General features: G+C 37.7%; 1 protein-coding gene across 1 annotated transcript; it reads right to left on the minus strand.

The window, feature by feature from the left end:
• Positions 1 to 925: 925 nt before the first annotated feature.
• gal3st2 (galactose-3-O-sulfotransferase 2) lies at positions 926 to 17,032 on the minus strand. The gene is made up of 4 exons (XM_027138875.2): positions 16,809 to 17,032; positions 6,520 to 6,630; positions 5,002 to 5,623; positions 926 to 4,710 (listed from the first exon to the last, which is right to left on the minus strand). Exons 1-4 carry the CDS (start codon positions 16,880 to 16,882, stop codon positions 3,733 to 3,735), a joined length of 1,785 nt encoding a protein of 594 aa, XP_026994676.2. The 5' UTR covers positions 16,883 to 17,032; the 3' UTR covers positions 926 to 3,732.
• Between the last annotated feature and the right edge of the window lie 6,518 nt (positions 17,033 to 23,550).

Consider the following 23,550-nt stretch of genomic DNA (forward strand, 5'->3'; position numbering starts at 1 on the left):
TGGTACAATTTGAATACAACCAACATCAGTAATTCTGCATATATGTAAATTTAGAGTGCAAAAAAACCACAAGATTTTTTTTTTCTGAACAAAACAGATCATGAAAAGCACACAACATGTATAAACTTTCTTGCAGATGAATCAGGGTAGAATTTGTATCCAGTTTGACAAATGAGGCCTGTACGTGGTGCATTAGATCCACCCCCACCCCCATTTGTGTTCAGTAGTGGTTTACTCCAAAACAGACTTATAAACTTGTTTGTGAATGTGGATCTAATTTGCTATAATCTCTGTCAGAAATCTTTCCTCGCTAGTTCCAGATGTTTAGACTTTATTGGTGCCGAGCCGATAAAGTCGAGGCCACGTGTGGGTGAACACATTGTACAGACTCACACTTAAGAATAGTGAATTTCAGCCCTGTATCTTGTATTTTTATGTCTGAGTTTTTTTTAATTACACGATACATAATCATATAAGTATAATAACCAAACGAAACTTCAGAAAAACAAAAAATTACTAACAAAATATACAGTAAAGAAGAAATCAAATATTTTTACCTGATTCAGGCAGATTTTCATAAAATCTTTATTTTCATCCAGTCTGCTCTGACACTTACCATAACCATACCAGTAACCATATATGTATATATATTTTTGTAAACTATTTTTTTATATTGTACATCCAGCATTTAAGACATTTTGCACAAAACAAACAAACAAAATTTAGGTTAAAATTTTACTTTATGAATTTTGCATTTTACTTGTTAACATTGTAATTCATCGATACGATAAAAATGCTGCTAAAATGGTTCTATTTATGATCAATTTTGCATTTTATTAAAAATTTAATTATTTAATTTGTCTACCCGCTCATTCTCTGAGAAAATTAAGCTTAAGTATTTTGTAGACAAAAGCCTTATTCTCTGTTTTGGAAATTTAAGTAGCAAACCTACTTATTAAAATGTTTTATTTCAAGTTGGAAATCCTGTATATCAGGCAATGAACTAAATATACAGGTAAATATTAAGTAAATATTTAGGTAATCAACCAAAAAATAAATTCCACTTACTTCAGATTTAATCAATAAGGCATATTTAGTTTCCAAAGTCATTTCTTGACCTGGTTGGCACAAGAAGTATGAGACTAACATAGTTGACAAGTTATGGTTTCATTTAGCATCATGCTAACTGCCTGTAGAAGTCATTAAAACTACAGAATAAATACATAGTTAAACTTAAATATACATAAATATCAGTCAGCATCCAGAAACATTTGGGTACACAGTTAGCACAATGCAAATAAAATTGCATTATTAGCCTTGTAGCTTAAAAAATATCAAACTAAAGAAGCTACATGTGAACATAAATAGTGGCTTGTGGAAGTAATTGCTTTTGAGTCAGTGGAATGGGAAAGGAAAGTTAGTTTCATTGGCAAAACTTTCCTTTAAAAGGAAAAGCAGTATTTGACTAACACCTTAAAGAAAATGCTGCTGGAAAAGCAACCTGAAGACAGTATTGCTATTGTTTTGTCTGTTTTAAAGGCAAGCATGTTACTAAGAACAATGAAAACAAATAAATATTCACAATATAATAAAGCATGAAAGAAGTATATCACAATATACAAACTATTCGTGTAAAAGTAAAGAAAAAACATTTTAAATTCTTTAAAAAGAATAATAGCTTCAGAAAATCATTTTCCTTATCCTCAGGTGACCTAGAGTTCAAATCCTGACAATGCCAGTGCTGTGGGAAGCCTTACAGCTGATCTTTACCACAGAAAATTTTTCCTTTGCTAACATTAGCTAGCTGTATTTGCAGTTCGTGTTGTTTCAGCGTTATATACGATGTAAAGTGAGGTGCTAGTCCTTGTGAGACGTTCCAGATGCGGTTAGCTTGAGAGTCTTTCAGATTAGATTCTCGGATTAGCAATTTCCGCTCACTTCGAATGCATCTTCTTTGCCTCATGAGCTCATTCATTCCTTAATTTTCTACCGCTTTATCCGAACTACCTCGGGTCACGGGGAGCCTGTGCCTATCTAAGGCGTCATCGGGCATCAAGGCAGGATACACCCTGGACGGAGTGCCAACCCATCACAGGGCACACACACACACACACTCATTCACTCACACACTACGGACAATTTTCCAGAGATGCCAATCAACCTACCATGCATGTCTTTGGACCGGGGGAGGAAACCGGAGTACCCGGAGGAAACCCCCGAGGCACGGGGAGAACATGCAAACTCCACACACACAAGGCGGAGGCGGGAATCGAACCCCAACCCTGCAGGTGTGAGGCGAACGTGCTAATCACTAAGCCACCGTGCCCCCCCTCCTCATGAGCTCAACGTATTCTAACTATTTAAGTCATTTCCTTAATTTCGAATAGAGCAACACCACCTTATGAACTGCTAACTACAAAACTAGTGCAGCGCTCATGAAAAAGCCATCCACAAATAAAACAGGCTAGCACAAATTTGTACACGTGAACACGAACAAAGGCACAGGATTTAGCAAAGATAATTAAACACAGCTTTAGAAAGTCTTTCTAAACTCATTTTTCCTCATAAATTATAATCATGAATACTTCTGACAAAAATTCTATCCCTTATTCCTTTCAGAATTCCAAAGTTAGCCGTAGAGTTCGCCAAATTTGGAAACCGAATTAGCCATTATGTGCCATTTGGTTTAGAACAACCCATTTTAAACTTTTACAAAATGTGGAACAATACAAAAAAAATATTTGCTTCAATTTCACTAATGTATAATTTATATTTTTTATATTTCTTTTGGACCAACCGGAGCAGTTATTTCAAATGTATTCTGCAGAGACGTGATCTTTAAAAAAACCTGACAATTTTTTTTACTAAATTTACAAAAACCCTAACAAAGAATTTTTAGTTCGGATGGAAAAATGAAAATATTGAGAAGATTGAAAAATGAGGCCCGATGTATATATTGTTCATAATTATTACAAACATAACATATATTAAATTACATTTAAAGAGAGAAACAGAACAGGACTTTAAGTGCTAGTGCTAATAGAGAGAAATTTAAAATCTCTGTGGTTTTGAGTACAAATTATTCATTATTAAAAGTAAATTAGTTGTATGGAAGTGACATTCGTACCATTGTTAAGATTTTGTCCCCCCAAAAATCTACACTAATTCTATTTTTATAAATCAGCTGCATGTATAGACCTCACCTCAAAAAAGGACAAAAAAAAATAAAAAACACTGCAGTGCTTTACCCGTATTTCCCATCTCTTTTTTCCTTGTATACCATTTTTTTCCCTTGTATACCATTTTTTTGGGATTTCAATAAAAAAAAAATTCATTTGTTAGCATCCATACAGAATTAGGGCAAGTTCACATTAGCACAATAATAATAATAATAATAATAATAATAATAATAATAATAATAATAATAATAATAATAATAATTAAGTCATGAAAACATAGTTTTGAGTTTGTTGTTTTCTGGAAAAAAAGTGAAATATTATGCGAATATTCCCCCTAGCTAACAAATTAGCCACGATTTTAAGACCCAAGAGGATCAAAGCTAATCAAATGTAAAAGAACCAACAACTGATCAGTTTTGCATAAACAGAATTTAACATTCATTTGTCATTTTTTTCCTGACCACCGCATTTAAGACCTTTAACAAAAATCTTCACAACATTGAGAGGTAATTAACACGTGCAGCAGCACAGGCTAAGGCACATTTAGCATGATTCACTGTTTACTGGTAGGTTGGGGTTTGTTTGTCTTTAGGGATTTTTGTTTTGCTTTAGTTAAGTTTGCTTCACCTTTAACATCCCTACTGCCTTTAGGTAATTCATGCACGTTAGCGTTACGTGCCTCAGGATGTGTGTTTCGTGCCTCAGTACTTATGGCCTTTTTATTAGCCATTTTAGCAGCGAGATCAGGGAACTGTTTTTTGTACAAAGCCATGGTGTACTGTAGCTCGGGAGTGATGAGCCTCTGACAAAGTTGGTGCGTGTTGTTGTCCAGGCCTGGGCGGAGGTTATATCCCTGGATAACTGCTATGCCATACTGAAATGGCTTCAATGACGAATCATGTACGTGAGCTGGATCCACAGCTTTGCCCCCTAAAAGGCAGGTTTGCTCCAGTACTGCCCTTCTAGCTCTGAGAAGCTCCACTTCCTCTTGGAGCTTATCACGACCTATCAATGTATCTATTCGCCTCCAGAAGCTAGCGTTAAAGTGTTGGTACAGTCTCCAGTCCAAAGAACTCCACTTCTTCACCTGCTCGGTCATTTCCGCACTCAGGGATTTGCGCGATATATTGCTTCGGCTGTTCAAACGGAACGAAGTCACGTCCTCCAATGTCCAGCAGAGGGCGTGTCTAAGCAACACCATAGACTCATCAAAGTACTCCGATATGAGGATTAGGTGGAATTCACTCTCCACAGAGGCAATCATAGACGTTGCTTGTTGGTCCAGTTCCACTTCGTTCTGTGGTGCAGAGTTGTTGAAGCCGAAGTCGAAGGTCAGGATGTTACGAGCGTAATGATTACTAGGTGTAGCAGCACTGTAAGAGTTACCATCGTCACGTAGAAAGTCCTCAAGGGTCTTGAATTTGCGGAAAGCTGGGATTGATTTGTAGTATGTAAACAGGGACTCCATCATGGACACGGGATTGCGCAGAATGGAGAAGTAAAATGTGTCCAAGGGCATGACCTTTCTCACCTGAAAGACAGATATTTATACGTTTAATATATATTACACATCATTCATCACTATAGTCCAAAACATTTTGATGGAAAATATATGATGAATCTGATGAAATTTAAAGATGGTGGTTATGCCTTTTTTTTTTAGCTAGCTAGCTTGGTAATCTGTTTAATTTCACAGTCTCAACTCAAAACAATGAGTTCTGCTATACAGTATGTATGTATTTTCTCCTTGTGCATAATTTAACGCTGCCTATAAAATAGCTCAATGGCCCATTTTCACATTCAGGAGTTAAAACTTTCTGACCTCAGGCCCTCGGAAGCGCATGTGGTTACACATGATGTGGAACTCTGTCACTCTGTGAGACTTTATGCCCTCGACGAAGTGCGACATGAAGAAGTGTGGGTAGTAGAGTTGGCTGTGCATGTTCACCGGCAGTGCAAAGGTCAGGTTATGGGTGTCACCATAGCGATACAGGATGTTGAGGATGGTGCTGCTGGCCGTCTTGTGAGTTTTCAGAAAGACGACATGGTTCTTCGGGTAACACATAGCATTTTGGACACTGGATAAAATGCTAGATGTTTGTTTAGCATCATGATTCTGACCAGATAGTGGAACTTCATGAAATCCTTTCTTCAAAAGTGCCTGTTTTTGGACTTCCTGCTCAACCTCCAAGTCGCTTTTTGGGTCATGTTCTATACCTACTTTGATCACTAGCTTTGGGTTTAAGATCTTCCCGGATGTGGTAGCGAGACTTCGAGCAGGTTCTGTAAGCTGATTCAGTCCCTCTTCTTTTCCACCATTGAACTGGAAATGGCGTAAAGCTGCTTTGTTTGCATCAAAGTTCTCCATGTTAAACTGAGCATCCTGCTGTTCATTTTGAAGAGGACTGATCACCTTGTGGTCAGATGGTTTGGTCTTCTTGTTGCTGAGAGAAAAGAAAGATTCTTTAAAAAGAAAGGAGAGTTTATCCAAACTTACAGTTTCTTGCATAAGTATAGACCCCGAATCTTGGTGCTGAATCAAATCATATTAGTTCTGAATCACAAATCATACCCTGTATGGGACTGTGAAGACCCATTGACATTAGCAGACTGCTACACCCAGTGTAGGAAAGAGCACTACCACAGGTCACTCCTACCAGCAAATGTCGAACTTTAATACGACATTAAAGTGATGTTATTGTGCAATACTTATATCATTTAATTTTTTATATTAAACTTTTCTTACTACCTATTATAAACCTTTAATGCCTGCACTTTAACTCTCTGTGAGCTGCAGCGATAAGTGACTTTCCCCACTGTGGGATCGATAAAGTTTATACAGTATCTCTTATCTTTCTTACTTTATCAATCAAATCATACTGCTTCTGAATCGAATCATATCTGGTGCTGAATCGAATCGGATATGCATCAAATTGTATTTGCTTTGAACTGAATCCTTTCTGTGCTGAATCAAATCAAACTGGTTCTAATTCAAATGAATCAAATTGGATCATTTTCATATTATGTCGTGTCAACAAACGGCATCATAAAGACGCTGATATACCAAGACATCCATCAAAAAAAAGTCACTACCTGAGTAAAGAAGGGAGGTTGAAATGTTCATGGTATAAATACTTATGCAAGCATTAATAACAATCAGTGCAGCCAAAAGTGATTGTTATAAATACTTATGCAAGCATTAATAACAATCAGTGCAGCCAAAAGTGATTATTAATGACTATAGCAAGTCTGATTAGTATAAGATTTATAATGTAGATGATTAAACGGCAGATTTAATTATACAGAAGGTGTTAAATGGTTTGTATTATTATTAACTCACCGAGCCTGAAGAACTGCACTCATTAACTGTAGCACCACACACAGGATGGTCAGAAGCATCAAAACATGCCATATTAAACGCAGGTGACTGCAAAACACTGCGCGTACACACCTATAACACACACACACACACACACACACACACACACACACACACACACACACACAGTCTGTAATTAATAAGACAAGAACAATTAAAGTATCATCATATCCATTATTATATAAAGGAGAAACATTGTTTACTGTTAGAAAAAGAGAAAGAAAGAAATGTTGAGCTGTATTACAGAAACAAAAACAAAGAAATGTTAAATAAAAAATATACAAATAAAAAGGATAATAAAAGGAGACAACAAAAGAAAGAAAGAAAGAAAGAAAGAAAGAAAGAAAGAAAGAAAGAAAGAAAGAGGGAGAGAGATCACTTGTATATATTTTGAGCACGATCACACTCACACACTCACTCACACACTCACTCACACACTCACTCACACACACACACACACACACACACACACACACTCACACACACACACTCACACACACACACTCACACACACACTCACACACACACACTCACACACACACACTCACACACACACACTCACACACACACACTCACACACTCACACACACACACTCACACACACTCACACACTCACACACTCACACACACACTCACACACTCACACTCACACACTCACACACACACACTCACACACACACACTCACACACACACACTCACACACACACACTCACACACACACACTCACACACACACACTCACACTCACACACACACACTCACTCACTCACACACTCACACTCACACACTCACACACACACTCACACACACACTCACACACACACTCACACACACTCTCACACACTCACACACTCACACAGCTGGTTTTAGACACTCTGCCTGTCTCACTGGTGAAGGTTTCAAATATTTCAAATCTACTGTAAATAAACTTCTAAGCCGCAGAAATCTTAAACATGTGGAACAGTTATCGAGATCCTCCTCATACAGCCTGCACTCTCTACACACTCAGTACGTGACAAAAACAAACAAATGGTATGGTTGAAATGATGGAAGAACAAAAAATACAAATAAATAAATCAAGTGAATCTTTCCATTAGATGTGTTAAAACCCAGTTTCTTTTAGTACGTAATTCTCAGATAATCCTCTGGGAAAATAAAGGCAGAGAATAAAGACAACTAAATCTTATTGTGTTTGGAGTTGAATCGAATTGTATTGGTGCTAAATTGAACTGGGAGTGAATCAAATCATATTGTTGATGAATCAAATTGCATTGGTACTAAATCAAACCATATTTGTGCCAAGACAAAATATATTGGTGTGGAACTGATTCATAAGGAAGTTAAACTGAGTCACATTGGTGAGGAATCTAAATGCATCGGTATTGAATCAAATAATATTGGTACGGAGTCGACTAATACTGCTGTGATTGGAATTGAATTGAGTCATATTGGTGCTGAATCGTATTGCAGTGGTAATGAATCGAATTATATTCATGCAAGTTTGAATCATTTTGGTGATGAATTGAGTCATATTGGTGCTAGATTGTATTGCAGTGGTAATGTATCGAATCATATTCATGCAAGTTTGAATCATATTGGTGATGAATTGAGTCATATTGTGCTGAATCGTATTGCAGTGGTAATGAATCGAATCATATTCATGCAAGTTTGAATCATTTTGGTGATGAATTGAGTCATATTGGTGCTGAATCATAAGCAGTGGTAATGAATCGAATCATATTCATGCAAGTTTGAATCATTTTGGTGATGAATTGAGTCATATTGGTGCTGAATCGTATTGCAGTGGTAATGAATCGAATCATATTCATGCAAGTTTGAATCATTTTGGTGATGAATTGAGTCATATTGGTGCTGAATCGTATTGCAGTGGTAATGAATCGAATCATATTCATGCAAGTTTGAATCATTTTGGTGATGAATTGAGTCATATTGTTGTTGAATCGTATTGCAGTGGTAATGAATCGAATCATATTCATGCAAGTTTGAATCATTTTGGTGATGAATTGAGTCATATTGGTGCTGAATCGTATTGCAGTGGTAATGAATCGAATCATATTCATGCAAGTTTGAATCATTTTGGTGATGAATTGAGTCATATTGGTGCTGAATCATAAGCAGTGGTAATGAATCGAATCATATTCATGCAAGTTTGAATCATTTTGGTGATGAACGGAGTCATATTGGTGCTGGATTGTATTGCAGTGGTAATGTATCGAATCATATTCATGCAAGTTTGAATCATTTTGGTGATGAAGTGAGTCATATTGGTGCTAGATTGTATTGCAGTGGTAATGTATCGAATCATATTCATGCAAGTTTGAATCATTTTGGTGATGAACGGAGTCATATTGGTGCTGAATCGTATTGCAGTGGTAATGAATCGAATCATATTCATGCAAGTTTGAATCATTTTGGTGATGAATTGAGTCATATTGGTGCTGAATCGTATTGCAGTGGTAATGAATCGAATCATATTCATGCAAGTTTGAATCATTTTGGTGATGAATTGAGTCATATTGGTGCTGAATCATAAGCAGTGGTAATTAATCGAATCATATTCATGCAAGTTTGAATCATTTTGGTGATGAACTGAGTCATATTGGTGCTGGATTGTATTGCAGTGGTAATGTATCGAATCATATTCATGCAAGTTTGAATCATTTTGGTGATGAAGTGAGTCATATTGGTGTGAATCATAAGCAGTGGTAATGAATCGAATCATATTCATGCAAGTTTGAATCATATTGGTGATGAATTGAATTTCAGATTGTTAATGAGTTGAAGTATCACAAACAAAAAGCTCTTCTGTTACAACCTCTACATACAGTACAGCAGGACACAAGTGTTGTAAAAGCTGAAAGTGAAATCCTCTCTAACAGGCATACGAATACAAGGCCACAACCAAACTTCTCCAGCTCCATGAGGAACCTCGTCCCTGAACGTCAGATGGACTTCGTCAGAGTTTCTACATTTGTTCCAGAGATTAGAAACAGAAACAAAACAACTATGCAAGGAATACAACACATGGCTGACTGTGTTATCATTTACATAAGAGTACCTATAAACAACTGTCAGTGACTGTAACAAGACAAAAAACACAAGGCTTGGCATGCTACAGTACGGAGAACCCGAAAAGAATAAACACCTTCTGGCTTGAATGTGGCAGAAAACGTATCGCTGACACCTTCGTACGTTAAACAAACGTGTTGCAGAAATGAGGAAGCAGAAAGCTGATTTACGTTAATGTTTATGGCTTTTGGGATTTATAGTATTTGAGCAGTGCTGGTAGATCTATAGGTGCGAGGTGAAGTGTGAGGAGTGATAAGAGCTTTGAGGTAAGAGGTAGCTGGTCCATTTTTGGCTTTGTACTGTAGGCAAGCATCAGTGTTTTGAATCTGATGTGTGCAGCTACCGGAAAGCCAGCGGGGAAGCTCAGCAGTGGGGAGGGGTGGAGAACATGTCTTTCATCTGGCTCAAGTGCTAAAGGTTCTGGGTTGTTGATCGGAGGTTCTGTGTTCAAGCCCCAGCACTGCTAAGCTGCCAATGCTGAGCCCTCAACCCTCCCTGCTCCCAGAGCACTGTATTATAGCTGCCCCTGTTCACCAACCCCAACCTCCTCAGTTGGAATATGCGTAGAATTTATTTATCTGTGCTGTATTGTATATTTGGCTGTATATCAAGGCTTCCATGCCCCCAATTCATTAATTTGAGACCGCTCCAGTTCCACACTACCATTTTCAATTGTTTTCAAAAAGTTTCTCATCCACACTGAAACATCTGATAAACCCTTACGCCCGTGTACTGCATACGTGCAAAACTTAAGACGCTTAATTAACTTCCACCTGCCGTTTATTTACTTTACGGTTCTTTGAAATGCTGCGGGCATGTCGAGGAAAGGGGCAGAAAGAGGTGCAAACGGTGCATTACAAGACAAACACAAACCGGATACCGCTCTCCATAAACAAACTGTGGCTCGGCCACGCCACAACCACCACACAAAACTCCAACAATTACAGTACAACACGTACACACCAGGGGGGCACGGTGGCTTAGCACGTTCACCTCACACCTCCAGGGTTGGGGGTTCGATTCCCGCCTCCGCCTTGTGTGTGTGGAGTTTGCATGTTCTCCCCGTGCCTCGGGGGTTTGATCCGGGTACTCCGGTTTCCTCCCCCGGTCCAAAGATATGCATGGTAGGTTGATTGGCATCTCTGGAAAATTGTCCGTAGTGTGTGTGTGTGTATGTGAGTGAATGAGAGTGTGTGTTTGCCCTGCGATGGGTTGGCACTCCATCCAGGGTGTATCCTGCCTCGATGCCCGATGAGATGACGCACAGGCTCCCCGTGACCAGGAGTAGTTCGGATACGCGGTAGAAAATGAATGAACAAACACACGGAGCATCTGCTGTACAAGTACACGAATAAACCATGAAATTGACTTTGTGAAAAAGGCCCAGCAGAAGTTGTACTTCCATCATCAACTGAAAAAGTTCGACCTGCCACATACACAGATGACGCAGTTTTACTCAGCTGTTACTGAGTCAGTTCTGTGCTCTTCTACAGTATAACTGTTTTGTTCCTCAAGCACTATGTAAATCCTTACTATTTAAATGTTTACTGTTCTCTACAGCGCTGTTCTCTAATGTTTACTGTTCTCTACAGCGCTGTTCTCTAATGTTTACTGTTCTCTACAGCGCTGTTCTCTAATGTTTACTGTTCTCTACAGCGCTGTGAGAGAACCTAAAACAAATTACGTGCACGATGATTTGTCTGTTAAAAAATGAGTACGGAAGATACGTCAGGTACAATAAAATTCTTAAAGTCTAAATCAAATCAAAACGAAATCAAAATCAAAGCTGAATGTATAGAGGACCTGATCTGCTAAAACAACAACAAAAAAATCATCTATTTTCAAACAAATAAATGACCTAAGGAATAATTTTATCATTAATAAAATGAATAGAGACACAAATGAGCACATTCTCTTCAGGAAAAAAAAAACACTAATTAGTATCCGGATGTAAGTAGCTAAGAAAATTTTCAGTACAGATTTCACAGAACAGAAATGAAAAATTTAATAACGCTGGTGAATGCAAGGTTATTAAACCTACTTGTTCCCCACATACTAAAAAGTGAAGTGAAGTGAAGTGAAGTAACATACTCAGAATTCGTTCTCTGCATTTAACACATCCAAAGTGAACACACACACAGCAGTGAACACACACACGGAGCAGTGGGCAGCCATTTATACTGCGGCACCTGGGGAGCAGTTGGGGGGGGGTCGGTGTCTTGCTCAAGGGTACCTCATTCGTGGCCGGCCCGAGACTCGAACCCACAACCTTAGGGTTAGGAGTCAAACTCTTATATACATCTTATTTTTTTACTATATTAATTCTTTTTTATCCTTATGTTTAACTTCTTTTCTATGTTTATGTTCTGTAAAGCTGCTTTGAGACGAAGCCCATTGTAAAAAGCGCTATACAAATAAACTTGAATTGAATTGAATAGAAACTCTCTAACCATTAGGCCATGACTTCCCCCCAAAATTAAAACAAACATCCCAGACATATAATTTTGTTGTCTTTGGGCTACAGATTAAAATCAAATTCCAAATAAAGTGTTAAGGTCTAGCAGAAGCAAAGCATGGCTCTTCCCACACTCACAGGATATTTCTGTTATAAATAATGCAGGCGTGTGTTTAAGGTTAAGCAGGAGGAAAAAGTCTGAGCTGCTGCCTTCCAGCACATCAAATCAGTCTTAATGAAACGGTGAGTTTTGTTTAAAGATTATTTATTTAAAGTAAAGCAGTGCTGCGAGTAATCTCCTGCTTCAAACTACATCCAGGTGTTCTTCTTAAAAGACACAGGAAGTTCTCAGAGAAAACAGCTGCTGGAGAGAAAATGTGTGCTTCGACTGTGGGACTCATCACCAGCTCTGGTCTTGAAGTTAGTTAGTTAGTTGCTATAATTTACTGCCATGTCAGCTACTGAGGCTATCTTCATGGCAAGAACGGTTAATAAGAACTAAAATAACCTAAAATCACAGAGAAATAAATATAGACAAATAGACAACTTTAATTTTTTTACATTAATATATGACAGAAACTCTAAAACTTTTTCTGATGAAACCTTGTAAAATAGCTCTTTAAATGAATTGGCCTCATAAAATACCCTTCTGTGGTCATTATACGCAGGACAGTTCAACAGAATGTGTTTGACGGTAAGGGGAATGCTGCAGAACGAGCACTGAATGGGGTCTTCTCCTGTCAGCAGGTATTCATGTGTCAGCCTTGTATGTCCGATTCTACATCTGGTTAAGATCATCTGATCGAATCTTGTTCTCATAGGTATTAGAGACCTGTTAGTAATTTCAGGGTGTATTTCAAACAATTTGTTATTCGACCATGTATTCCATTCCTCTTGCCACTTATTTAGTACATAGCCATTGATGATAGGTCTATATTCCGAGGGAGGAATTTGGCATCCAGTGCTCTGGCCTTGAAAGCAAATGCGATAGATAGATAGATAGATAGATAGATAGATAGATAGATAGATAGATAGATAGATAGATAGATAGATAGATAGATAGATAGATAGATAGATAGATAGATAGATAGATAGATAGATAGATAGATAGATAGATAGATAGATAGATAGATAGATAGATAGATAGATGAATGAGTAAACGAATAAAATAACAGAATAATCAGAATAAAAGGAATATATAATCACAAGAAGAAAGAAAATAACGGAATAAATATCTACTAAATATCTGCAATAATAAATTAAGAAATAAAGAAATAAATAAAATGAATTAATTCACTAATTAATAATAGATTATGAAATATTATAATAGATGTGAGAAAAATCAAACAATAAATACATTAAAAGGCAAACATATGATTAAATATTGTTAAGAATTTTGTCAAAATTCAATTTTATTTTGCTAGGTTATTATTATTTTTTTCACTATTGAAAACTTTTCACTATTGCAAAAATTGAAAACAAAAACCAAGTTATTTATTTTATCTTGTTTAATACTCACTGTTATTATTTTATATATTTTATATTTAATTGTTAACTCAACTTTTTATACTCAGGTACTCGGATCTGAAACAGCCATTAAAGCAAGAACATTTCTTTACAAAGGCGACACACGAGGGATGACCGGCATCATCATTGTGATTAGTGCAGAAGGGATTAGTCCATATAAGGAGGAGAAACTTTGCTGAATCAAGTTGGTATTTCTTGAAATAGAATTCTGCCAGAGTCTGATGTTAACCTCATTAGAAGACATTCAGAGATTCACAGATTCATTTTCCCTGTGGTGTTAAAATTCAATCAGAGCAGTTAAATATAGACGTGTTTGGGATTCAGTCCCAGACTTCACTTTTTTCGACCACAATGAATTGGACGTTTCTACTGAATATTTGTTCAGTGACCAGCTTCTGAGTTCTACATGAAGTTTGATGTCAGAATCCTGTGGTAAGAGAAATAAGAGGTCTGACAGAAGAACTGTGTGTTGGATGAAACTCTGGCATCTATTAATATCTGTTAGAGAGATGGAAAAAACGCACGAGCACAGACACACGAGCACAGATGCACGAGCACGAGCACAGACACACGAGCACAGACGCACGAGCACAGACGCACGAGCACAGACGCACGCGCACAGACGCACGAGCACAGACGCACGAGCACAGACGCACGAGCACAGATGCACGAGCACAGACGCACGAGCACAGACGCACGAGCACAGACGCACGAGCACAGACGCACGCGCACAGACGCACGCGCACAGACGCACGCGCACGAGCACAGACGCACGCGCACGAGCACAGACGCACGAGCACGAGCACAGACGCACGCGCACAGACGCACGAGCACAGACGCACGCGCACGAGCACAGACGCACGCGCACGAGCACGAGCACAGACGCACGAGCACAGACGCACGAGCACAGACGCACGAGCACAGACGCACGAGCACAGACGCACGAGCACAGACGCACGCGCACGAGCACAGACGCACGAGCACAGACGCACGAGCACAGACGCACGAGCACAGACGCACGAGCACAGACGCACGACCACAGACGCACGACCACAGACGCACGACCACAGACGCACGACCACAGACACACGTGCACGTATACAAACATCAGGAAGGAACAAAAACTCCTTAATAAAGCCTACAGCCACAGAGACATCTGAAGAGAAGAAAGTGTGTCCAACCCCCAACACACACACTTTCTCTTTTGCTCTCTCTTCCACACACACACACACACACACACACACACACACACACACACACACACACCATATAACTTCATTCATTCGACATTCAATGTCTGGCTGTGTTCAAATAACTCTGCCAAGTGAACTAGCCAAGACATAGCTAACACCTCATTCCAAAATAACTCGCCTCACTTCCATGTGCTGAATTTCAGACTGCGATGAAAATGAAAACAGAATGAAACAGAACAGCACTGACACCTACAACTTACTGTAAGTGTGTTCGCCATTCTGATTCACGTTCTATGGATCACACCAGCTCTGTAACTAATCCTGACTGCTCTGTGTGAAAGAACGCTCTCGTTTCAATACGATATCGATTCCATAGTAATGACTTTGAGAATGTTTATTTATTTATTTATTTACTTGTCCATCTCGTCCCCCGGCTTAGTGAAAACGATTCTCTCAGAAAGCAAACAAGTGTTGAGCCATGCTTTCATCTGGCCCACAGACCACAGAGGAATGACTGTGATGAACTCAACCCAAGCTGACTGCCAGACCATGAGGAACCACAGCTCCACCCTTACGAGACCATATCTCCACAGCGATGTTAAATAAAACACAATTAGCTGCATTTGGGCCGTTTTAGCCTCGATTCCATGTAGCTGGACAGATTTTTTAGACCTTTCCTAATGGTTACTCTAATGTTTGCCTGCCTAAATTCTTATTATCTCATTTCTCTTATTATTCTCAATTCTCTGAATTGAATTCTAAATACAACTAATAAATATGATGTGAATCATAATTTAGGTCCTAAAATGATATCTATAAAAAACACCAATAATGTTCATGGAATCAATATTTTTACCCTTGTTTTTTAAGCATTTTTAAAACAGTAGCTCTATCAGTTATTGAACAGGATAGCATGATGTCCGTTCACACATTTCCTGGTGAAAGTCAGTCATTAACATAAACCAATCTCAGTGTTGATCTCGATCACAAGCTAATCTATATATGAACTCTATATATTATATATTAATAAAATTAATTAGTATTGTTAAAGCAAGGCTCGTGGTGGTGGAGTCGGCTGATATGTCAAAGAAAGTTCAGTCACTTATTATTATTATTATAATTAGTTACCATTTAACATTGAATTCTAAATAATAATAATAATAATAATAATAATAATAGCACATTTAAAGTTTTTATGTACAGATTAAACAATTGGAGTCGATGTGAATCATACATTAGGTCCTAAAATGCTAAACATAAAACACATCAATTCAAATAAAATGTTCCAAAATCAGCCACATTTTATTTGAATTGTTAAAAATGTTGGAAAATCCAAAATTGTAATTCCTAAATATTGCACATTCAAATTTTATATAAATTCTTAAAAAAAAAAAAAAAAAAGGCAGGATAAATAAATTAATAATATGCTGTTATATGTCTAATATATGTTTTTTTTTTTTTTTAAACAGTAAAGATTTCAGCTTTATCAGTTGTTGAACAGTTTAAATTTGTTCACGCGTTGGAGTCGTCTGATAAAATGTCAAATAAAGGTCAAGATAAAATTCCCTAAAAAAAAAAAAAATTAATTAGTAATGACAAATGAAACAATAACATGCTTTAAGTAAGAAATGTTGGTGTTTGGTTAAAAGGTTTCAAGTAAAAATCTCAAAGTGATCAATATGAATTCACAACAAGTATAAATTATGTTCATTTCAATCTAAATACGGTTTTACTGAACATACGTTTACTCTGGAAATGATTGCAAAAAGTTTGAAATGAAGGGTTTTAACTTTTTCAATTGATGAGGTTTAGCTAACAAAAGAAAACAAACTTTTCTTCTTTTTTTCCATGGAATGTGATGCTGAACTTCAGAAATCTTTAATCAAAGCCTTCTTTATGTTCATTTACCAGCTACCAGGTCAGGAGTTAAACAGACACGGAGAGTAAAGCATCCCGCAGTAATGAACTTGACCCAGAAGACTCACGCGCTCCAAGGCGGGATGGATCCCCGGTAAGACGCGTTATTATGCCGGAGCGCGCGCTTCAGACGCGGGAGCATGGTATCGCTGTGCGTGACGCTGACCGCCTGCTAATGGACGCGGCTCCACATGTAGATCCGCACCCGCCCGAGATAGCGGTACCAAGCCGCTGCCTTACACACCAACCTCTGACTCCTGAAACCCCTCAGCCCAGAGATCCCGCCCACTGCCACCTGATTGGACAAAATAGAGAGGGGGGAGAGAGTGAGAGTGAGAGTGAGAGAGAGAGAGAGAGAGAGAGAGAGAGAGAGAGAGAGAGAGAGAAAAGAAAAAAAAAGAAAAAAAAGAAAAAGAAAGAAAGAAAGAAAGAAAGAAAGAAAGAAACCAGGTCAAAAAAGGTGGACCTTTCAGATTAACCCCCAAAAAATCATACATTACATCTGACATGTATTTAATTCTTAAGTAATTAATATTTATATTTAGTATTTTGTATAGTAATTAGATACCATATACACCTATTATTTATACATCTCTAAGACGATTTCATTACTTAAACCTAAAGTCTCACAATTTACACTGAAACTGACCTAGTTTGCTTTGTTTGTTTGTTTGTTTGCTTGCTTGCTTGTTTTAATTCCCACAGAGTTTATATCAAGAACATCTTGATAATCCGGTCCTTTGTTAAGGTTAATAACTTAATTAGTCATGTGATGTTAGCTCTGAGGAAAGGCTTTAGTTTGTGCAGTCTGGATAATGAAGCTGAGTTACATTAGGATTTATAAAATGTTTGATTTTGTTGATGCAGTTGATAGATTTAAGATGATTTGTTGATGGTCACTTTTAAGAGATTTTGAAATTTTGTTGTGAATGAGTTGTGTTTTTTTGGATTTGTGACGTTTAAGGGAGTTTCGGGATGTGGGATGTGGAGGGTTGAAGCAGAGGAAGTTGGCGAGTGTCGGTGTTAGCGTGCGTGATGTTTGGCAGAAGTTTGGTGTGCTAATGTTTAATGTTCCTCTGATTAGAGTTCGAAGACTTTATGAGATATCTGTGTTGTCTAATTGTGGAGTTTGAAAGAGTTGTGTTTTGGTGGTCTGAATGTGTGGAAAGTGTGTTGTGTTGTTAATTTGATGAATGATGTTGAGGTATTAAGGCCTCAAGAACACTTGTCAGTGTATCGCAAAGGTTAGGCTAGCATGCATTGTGTTTCTGTTTCCATGTGAGACAGGTGAAGCTGCACCTTTCTTCTTCATGCATGAGCTCAAAGATGCTGCTGTGACTGACGGGGAAGGCAGAGTATGTCCGTCTTGGATGTAATGGTACACTGACACACTGGATAAATTAGAGATGCCAGTCAGCAATGGTAAACACATGTCTTTGGACTGAAGGAGGAACGTTCCGAGTGAGCATATGTAAACACCACACACACACACACACACACACACACACACACACACACACACACACACACACACACACACACACACACTGGATAATTTAGAGATGCCAATCAGCAATGGTAAACACATGTCTTTGGACTGAAGGAGGAAAGCCCCTGGTGAGCATATGCAAACACCACACACACACACACACACACACGAGTGGAGGCAGGAATTACACCCCCAACTCAATGAGAATAAAAATTTCTTATGCTTCTAGATGTGTTTCTCTGTGTTTCTCATTCCTGTGGTGTTGAGTAAAGATGTAAAATTTCGCATGCTTCTAGATGTGTTTCTCTCTCTCTCTCTCTCTCTCTCTCTCTCTCTCTCTCTCTCTCTCTCTCTCTGTCTCTGTCTCTGTCTCTGTCTCTGTCTGTGTGTGTGTGTGTGTGTTGTGTTTTTCCAGGGACTGGGTTTTCTCATTCATAGCCATATAAGTATGGCAGTTCCCTCGCTGAGTTTTCCCAGAACTCGAGGTTTAAATCCCACGTTGACTGAATCCTTCAACACAAATCAAATCCCTTTCTTATTCTGATATTGTGTTTAAGCCTCTGAATAGCTTCTATATTAAAACATGTTTAAATTTAATTTAAATGATCCCAAGGTTCCTGTGTTAGCTCTCTTAGCCAACAAAACAGTTTGTTACTACGCTAAGAGAGCTAACAAACCTAATAGTGAGTAGAAGCTAACGACAGTTGGCGGTTTTAGCAAAAAGAGAATTTTTGAAGCACTAGGCGGCTCAAGGCTAGTTTACTTCAAGCATCAATAGAAATTACAATTAAGAAATGAATTTATTTAATTATTCACAATTACTTAACTAGAAGGTTGAAGGTATTGAATGGTGTTCGCTTCACAGAAGCAGCAAAATACTACAAGAAGGATAAATAATTAAGATGTTGCTAGGTGGGAGATATTTCATGTGGTTGCTATAGTATTTCAGGTGGTTGCTATGGTGATACTAGAATTTGCTAGGTGGCTAGGTGGTTGCCCGGTTGCTAAGCAGTTTCTAGGCTATTCCAGGTGTTTGGTAGTGTTGCTAGGTGGTTGTTACATTTTCACAGGTGGTTGTTGGGTGTCACTAGATGTTTGCCATAGTATTGTAGATGGCTGCTAAAATGTTCCTAGATGGTTGCTATAATATTCTAAGTGATTGCTAGGGTGTTTATAGTTTGTTGCTATAGTATTCTAGATGGTTGCTATAGTATTCTAGATGGTTGCTATAGTATTCTAGATGGTTGCTATAGAATTCTAGATGGTTGCTATAGTATTCTAGATGGTTGCTATAGAATTCTAGATGGTTGCTATAGTATTCTAGATGGTTGCTATAGTATTCTAGGTAATTGCTAGGATATTTATAGATGGCTGCTATAGTATTCTAGATGGTTGCTATAGTATTCTAGATGGTTTCTATAGTATTCTAGATGGTTGCTATAGTATTCTAGGTAATTGCTAGGGTATTTATAGATGGTTGCTATAGTATTATAGATGGTTGCTATAGTATTCTAGATGGTTTCTATAGTATTCTAGATGGTTGCTATAGAATTCTAGGTAATTGCTAGGGTATTTATAGATGGCTGCTATAGTATTCTAGATGTTTGCTATAGTATTCTAGATGGTTGCTATAGTATTCTAGGTAATTGCTAGGGTATTTATAGATGGTTGCTATAGTATTATAGATGGTTGCTATAGTATTCTAGATGGTTGCTATAGTATTCTAGATGGTTGCTATAGTATTCTAGATGTTTGCTATAGAATTCTAGGTGATTGCTAGGGTATTTATAGATGGCTGCTATAGTATTCTAGATGGTTGCTATAGTATTCTAGGTGATTGCTAGGGTATTTATAGATGGTTGCTATAGTATTCTAGATGTTTGCTATAGTATTCTAGATGGTTGCTATAGTATTCTAGATGGTTTCTATAGTATTCTAGATGGTTTCTATAGTATTCTAGATGGTTGCTATAGTATTCTAGATGGTTGCTATAGTATTCTAGGTAATTGCAAGGGTATTTATAGATGGTTGCTATAGTATTCTAGATGGTTGCTATAGTATTCTAGATGGTTGCTATAGTATTCTAGGTAATTGCTAGAGTATTTATAGATGGTTGCTATAGTATTCTAGATGGTTGCTATAGTATTCTAGGTGATTGCTAGGGTATTTATAGATGGTTGCTATAGTATTCTAGATGTTTGCTATAGTATTCTAGATGGTTTCTATAGTATTCTAGATGGTTTCTATAGTATTCTAGATGGTTTCTATAGTATTCTAGATGGTTGCTATAGTATTCTAGATGGTTTCTATAGTATTCTAGATGTTTGCTATAGTATTCTAGATGGTTGCTATAGTATTCTAGATGGTTTCTATAGTATTCTAGATGGTTGCTATAGTATTCTAGATGGTTTCTATAGTATTCTAGATGGTTGCTATAGTATTCTAGATGGTTGCTATAGTATTCTAGATGGTTTCTATAGTATTCTAGATGGTTGCTATAGTATTCTAGATGGTTGCTATAGTATTCTAGATGTTTGCTATAGTATTCTAGATGGTTGCTATAGTATTCTAGATGGTTGCTATAGTATTCTAGATGGTTTCTATAGTATTCTAGATGTTTGCTATAGTATTCTAGATGGTTGCTATAGTATTCTAGATGGTTTCTATAGTATTCTAGATGGTTTCTATAGTATTCTAGATGGTTTCTATAGTATTCTAGATGGTTGCTATAGTATTCTAGATGGTTGCTATAGTATTCTAGATGGTTGCTATAGTATTCTAGATGTTTGCTATAGTATTCTAGATGGTTGCTATAGTATTCTAGATGGTTTCTATAGTATTCTAGATGTTTGCTATAGTATTCTAGATGGTTGCTATAGTATTCTAGATGGTTTCTATAGTATTCTAGATGGTTGCTATAGTATTCTAGATGGTTTCTATAGTATTCTAGATGTTTGCTATAGTATTCTAGATGGTTGCTATAGTATTCTAGATGGTTTCTATAGTATTCTAGATGGTTTCTATAGTATTCTAGATTGTTGCTATAGTATTCTAGATGGTTGCTATAGTATTCTAGGTAATTGCAAGGGTGTTTATAGATGGCTGCTATAGTATTCTAGATGGTTGCTATAGTATTCTAGGTAATTGCTAGGGTATTTATAGATGGTTGCTATAGTATTCTAGATGGTTGCTATAGTATTCTAGATGGCTGCTATAGTATTCTAGGTGGTTGCTAGGTGGATGACTTACCCATAATCTGCCACAATTTACAATAATTAAAATTAAAGGCGAGTAAAATGTGCTAGTGCTGTGCATTTAATGTGTGGAAAAACACATAAAAAACTGTGTGTGTGTGTGTGTGTGTGTGTGTGTGTGTTTTCATGGTCAAATCTCAAAAAACTAGATGTCCAAGGACAAATGTGGACCTTGATATATATTTGTTCTGATAAACCTGCACATTGTTCTCATTGTTCTTTTTTTCCACATAGATTTGATCTTACGTGTGCCAGTAAACTCACAGATAGCTGAGTAAACAAACTCGGGCAGCAAGAAAGTACCTGACAGCACTGTGTTAAAATTAATTTTACAAACCTGTAATTTGTTTGCCACACAATGAACACACCCACACCCACCACACCCCATATTGTTCTTTCTAATTTCTTTTTTGGTGTAACGACGCAATAGTCCTCTGACTTCTTTTCTCATTGCTCACACACACATACACACACACACACACACACACACACACACACACACACACACACAACTGGATAAACAGGCAACGTTTATTGAGCCAGATTCTCACCTATAAAACCTCACAGTATTTTTAGTTTGTGTTCCCAGAAAAATCTTATGCTAGCTTTTAATTATAATCATCACTTTGTACTGAATTGTGGTACCCAACAGTTACGCAATGTTAAGATGGATGTAAAGAAAGTCTTCGATATTTGAGTCGCCTCATATGAATTGCCTAAACGATTCAGTTGAATGAATTGACTCACTCTCAAATGATATATATACATATATATAAAATTATATACATCTAATAATAACCTAGAATTTTTATTCTGTTAATTCTTATTTCTTTTATTATTCGTTATTTCCTTTATCATTAATTATGTTTACCTTCTGCTCTATGTTTATGTTCTGTAAAGCTGCTTTGAGACAATGTCTATTGTAAAAAGCGCTATACAAATAAACTTGAATTGAATTGAATTGAATTGAATTGAATTGAATTGAATCGAGGGGGGGCACGGTGGCTTAGTGGGTAGCACGTTCGTCTCACACCTCCAGGGCCGGGGTTCAATTCCCGCCTCCGCCTTGTGTGTGCGGAGCATGTTCTCCCCGTGCCTCGGGAGTTTCCTCCCTGGTCCAAAGACATGCATGGTAGGTTGATTGGCATCTCTGGAAAAATTGTCCGTAGTGTGTGTGATTGCGTGAGTGAATGAGAGTGTGTGTGCCCTGCGATGGGTTGGCACTCCATCCAGGGCGTATCCTGCCTCGATGCCCGATGACGCCTGAGATAGGCACAGGCTCCCCGTGGCCCGAGAAGTTCGGATAAGCGGTAGAGAGTGAATTGAATTGAAATGAAACAATGACCCATTGTTCCAGTGATGTACAGTAAAAGAGTTTTCAAATCAAACACCACAGTTTGTAGTTTCCTTTTTAGACCAACTCAGGTTTGTCAGATAGCTCGAGTCTGTGTAGAAATAATAAATGAATGAATGAATGACTGAATGCTTGAATGAATCACTATCTCTGATTTTATAGAATCACTAAACTAGTGATTTTCTGACCCTATACCAATGATCACCAATCAGAATTGTTATTCCATGAAATCATCTGTCGTTATTCACACACTCGTCCGAAGCATTCGATATATACTCCAGAGCCACACACTCATAGCTGAGCTGAAGATTTAAATATTTCATTTCCAATCTTTTCTTTAAACAAGATTTAAGGCTGTGACTTTGAGCCTTCGGATGGCTGAGCATTAATCCCCGGAGTGACTGAAAGTCAGTAAGGGAGGTCTTGTCTTGTCTGGAACAGGTGTGTGTGTGTGTGTGTGTGTGTGTGTGTGTGTGTGTGTGTGTGTGTGTGTGTGTGTGTGTGTGTGAGAGAGAGAGAGAGAGAGAGAGAGAGAGAGAGAGAGAGAGAGAGAGAGAGAGAGAGAGAGAGAGAGAGAGAGAGAGAGAGAGAGAGATTGCTGGTGGGTGGGTAGGATTTTGCCTAAAACATTAAATAATTCAGAACACCATTAAAGTTTAATATTGAGATCTTCCTGAAACCAGAGACAGCAATTCTATATATGTCTCTCTCTT

The sequence above is a fragment of the Tachysurus fulvidraco genome, chromosome 11 (genome assembly GCF_022655615.1).
Source record: "Tachysurus fulvidraco isolate hzauxx_2018 chromosome 11, HZAU_PFXX_2.0, whole genome shotgun sequence".
NCBI classification, from domain to species: Eukaryota; Metazoa; Chordata; class Actinopteri; order Siluriformes; family Bagridae; genus Tachysurus; species Tachysurus fulvidraco.